Raw genomic sequence first — 4171 nt, forward strand, 5'->3', positions numbered from 1 at the left:
TTCGGAATCAGCGATCCAAAATAACCTATAAGTATAAGGTCAGGTCCGGTGATTATTCTTAGATCAAATGTTGACCTGTGTTATCAGCGAATATATTAATATATTACATTAAATACAAGTTTTTAAATTGTAATATAAAAGGTTTATAAAGCATTTAAAACAGCTTGTTAATAAGGGCGTTTGCCGTCGAACGCTGAATGCCGAGTGCCTAATCGTGAAGGTATGGTTTCTTGTGTCTCATCTGCCCTAGCCGAGGAATTTGTTTATTTTACTTAGCCCTTGCTTCTCGGGTTGTGTTCACATTAGGGTAAAATCGGGATAGATGCCCCACTTTTTGAAATAGCCACCTAATTTTAAAAATATTAATTTATACGAATAATTTCTATTAATGTAGCTAGATCAATCCTTTAGGTTGAATTATTATTTTTTTTTTACCTATCAAATACAGATTTTGCAGGAATTAGCTTTTCGTGGAACATTTTTTTTGAGGATAGATGCCTACCTATATGGATAGTTGCCCCACCATGAAAATACTGAGAAGGATAGATGTCCTTTATACCGTGTAAACGAAAAGCTCAAACCAAATGTTAGGTAGTTCTAATTCTAAAACAGTAATTGTCTCCAAGAAACAAGGGTCATAATAATGAAAAACATTTTGTGTTTTTTTTAAATATTATAATTGTTATCATTAGAAGATAATTCTAATATCACACAAATGACCATAATTAAATTTTTAAAGCGTTTGTTTAACTAAAATATAAATTCTTAAGTTTCAGTATGCATAATCATATTTTTTTGTTAAATTAAATTTTACAAGCATTTATTCAACAAAAATATAAATTCTAAATTGTTGTTATAAAATATTCATATGAAGTATCAACATGCACATTGCACAATCATACTTTTTTATGTTAAAACAACACAATAAAGATATCTTCATTATTTTATCCAATTTAATTGAAGTTTAGCCAGATAGTGTTTTTAATTTTCCATATCTTGAGCAAAAATTTTTGAAAAGTGTACAGGTTTAATGTAGCCAGTTCTGACACATTACACATTGAATCCAGTCGGATTGCGACTTCGTATTTTTAGTTTTCAAAACATTTAATGCAGTTATCTTTACTTGTATCTTTAGAGTTATATTGTCCATCTCTCTTCGTTTTCTTTACGGGCAAACCTTTAGTTTTCTTTCCTTTAATTTTATAGTTAGGTTGATTGTCTTCATCTTCGCTGCTTGAACTGTAAATAATTTGTCTCTTTAGTGATGCTCGGTCTTGGTATAGTTTTAAATAATTATCATTTTCTTTATCACATAAATCAGCTAGGTTGTCATTGTCATTTTCACTAAAAGAATTTGTTTTATTTTGTTTTCTTTTTTTAGTTTTGTTGTCTTGTTCTTTATTGGTGGTTCCTTTCTTTGTTTTCTTAGTTTTTATTTGTTTTTTCTTTTTTTCAGCCACATCCTTGTGTTTTATATTTTCTTTTGAATTCAAAATATCTGCTGATTGTTTCGCCCTCTTAGTTATGGTCAAAGGAATTTTTGGAATAGGTGATGCTTCTATTAGAATTTTTGAAGGTGTTTCTTGTTCTATATCGCTTCCTAAAATCTCTGCAATTGTAGAATCACCAATGTCAACAATACTAATATCCTCTAAAATCTCGGAATCGATCAAGAGACTAGGAGATTCTCTGTCAATTGGAGTACGTGTCAGATTTGGTGGTGTCTTATTTTGTTCATGTTCAGAAATATTTACTTTTTGATTGTTCAGCTCTAGTCGACAAACTACAGAAGCACAAATCTGAGGTAGATAGTCTTTTCTTTGTTCGACCGCAATAGACTCGACGAGATTCTATATTTTTGGAGAAATTGGCGAGCTCTGGTTGGCAACCTAACGAATAAAGCATCTGAGGCTGGGTTGTTGACGTTCGTCCTATAACTTGATCAGGCGCATGAGAAGTGCCAGGATTTTCACTACCCATTGCAGTATCTGATATCAGAAATGTAGTATCTGGCGAAGCATTTGGGTCAACTGGGTAAATTCCACTACCTCTAAAGCCACTAAGCGCGTTTGCTGGGGTGGCAGCGCGAATCCAAGCATTATGTATAAGCCTTCCAGCATTGTAACGACTGATCTTTTTATTTGGATTCAAGCACATAAATTGATTAGTTTCATGGTTGAAATGGGTTTTATATGACCCAAATACTGATCTGTCTAAAGGCTGTAAGGCTGAAGTCGTGTGACTAGGTAAACACAATAAAATTATGTCATTATCAGCGGCAGCTCGCAGCATGTCCGGTGCAGTAGAGTGTGACGAGTGACCGTCTAAAATCAGCAGAACTCTACCATGAGGCTTCAGATGTATGATTCTGTTAACCATTTATAGAAAAGCTCAGCGTTTATACAGGGTGGTCCACAACTAATGGTACATAGTGCAACGGCGAATTCCTGACATCAAAATATTACGATCTAACCAAATTGTCCTATTCCGAAAGTTGATATTAAGAAAGATACATGGTGTCAAAGTTGAAATTTTAAACAAAACGATACAACGCCACAAAAATAGGTATCGGCAGGTTTTTTAATACGAGAAATCTAAATTTTTCACTAATTTTGATCCCACTGATAGAGGGCGCCATATTGAGCACATTTAAAATAGATAGTTAGAAGAAATAGATAGAAAAGTTATACTTCTTTGATATCGCTAGAGGTAACCGTTACCGAGATAATCGCATTTGAATTTGCCAATGCAACCTTATCCGTGTGGTTCATGAATGCCTAGTAGTACCCATTTAACTATTCAACTTATTCAGTAATCTGATTTTAATTAAGTAAAAATTTTTATTGGTGATTAATGAAGAATAAAAGCTAGAAGCACATATAAAATTAGACAAATAAAACACCAAGTTGAACATATTTATTTAAATAAAAATAAAATTAGACAAATATGCAAAAATGTCTCTAGAAATAATAAAGAATAACATCATTAACATCAATATACAGAGTGGCCCAAAAGACGCGCAACCGAATGAAAAAAAATGAAATTACGTAGCAAAAATACAAAATTTATTCTTCAAAAAACAAAGTATACAAATTATGTTTGAAGCGAGGCAAAAACCAACTCCCTGGTATCACAGCTTGTGTTCAAAGTGCCCTCCATCTTCTTCGATGCACTTCAGACATCGCTTTTTAACGACTTTACAGATGCGCTTCAGTAAAGGTTTCTCATCATTCATTTGGGCGACTTCATCAGTTATGATGTTTTTCATGGTCTCGATATCCGGTAATTGATTTTTGAACACCCTGTCCTTCAAAATACCCCACACGGCAAAATCTAAGGGAATCAGGTCCGGAGAACGTGAAGGCCATTCGATTTGACCTCTTCTACCAATCCAATCCGGGAAAAAGTTATTGAGGAATTCGCGAACGACTACAGCGTAATGCGATGGAGCGCCATCTTGTTGAAGAGTTAAACAGTGACCAGCAAACTCCGGGTTATTATTGAGTTCTTCGCGCAGTTCCATCAACAAATCGAGGTATGCAACCACTGTGACAGTTGAGTCGAAAAAGTAGGGCCCGACGATTCCGAAGGAGCAAACACCAAGCCAATTCTTTTTCAATGGTGATATGCGGATTGTCGGTGGACCAGTACAAACAATTGTGCCTGTTGATACGCCCATTTAATTTGAACTGTGCTTCGTCCGACCACAAAATTGTTTTAAAGAAATTTTCGAACGCTTCGCATCGAATTACGTAACATTCTGCGAACTGAAGTCGACGATCCGGATCATCTTCTGTCAATGCTTGTAAGAGGCGTGGTCTGTAAACGTGTAAACCTAGTTCCTTCATCATTCGCTGTAGGCTGGAACGTGACATTTCCAATTCATGGGCAGCTTTACGGACTGATCGCGCCGGTGTTTCAACAAAACTCTGAGCAACGGTGTGTAAGTTTTCTTCAGTTCGCACGCTCCGTGGCCGGCCCGAACGCTTGGAATCATTCACAACTTTCTTCGAATCTTTTTATCAAGCGATACACAGTTTCACGCCTCGGAACTTGAGAATCAGGAAATTTTTCGGCGAAATCGGAAAGAATGTTTCGATACTCGGCATGATAACGATAGTATGAAGTCACTAAAAACACACGTTGCGCGACTGTAAACCGATAACGTGAT

General features: G+C 35.5%; 1 protein-coding gene across 1 annotated transcript; it reads right to left on the reverse strand.

Moving 5' to 3' along the window:
- Window positions 1-3130: 3130 nt before the first annotated feature.
- LOC108911919 lies at window positions 3131-3679 on the reverse strand. Its single transcript, XM_018716995.1, has one exon. It carries the CDS (start codon window positions 3677-3679, stop codon window positions 3131-3133), a length of 549 nt encoding a protein of 182 aa, XP_018572511.1.
- Window positions 3680-4171: the final 492 nt, after the last annotated feature.

Source organism: Anoplophora glabripennis, unplaced genomic scaffold (assembly GCF_000390285.2).
Source record: "Anoplophora glabripennis isolate ALB-LARVAE unplaced genomic scaffold, Agla_2.0 scaffold735, whole genome shotgun sequence".
NCBI lineage: Eukaryota > Metazoa > Arthropoda > Insecta > Coleoptera > Cerambycidae > Anoplophora > Anoplophora glabripennis.

Bases quoted from the DNA above. Each gene is read 5' to 3' on its own strand.
- LOC108911919 (XM_018716995.1), bottom strand. From the start codon at position 3,679: ATGGGCGTATCAACAGGCACAATTGTTTGTACTGGTCCACCGACAATC.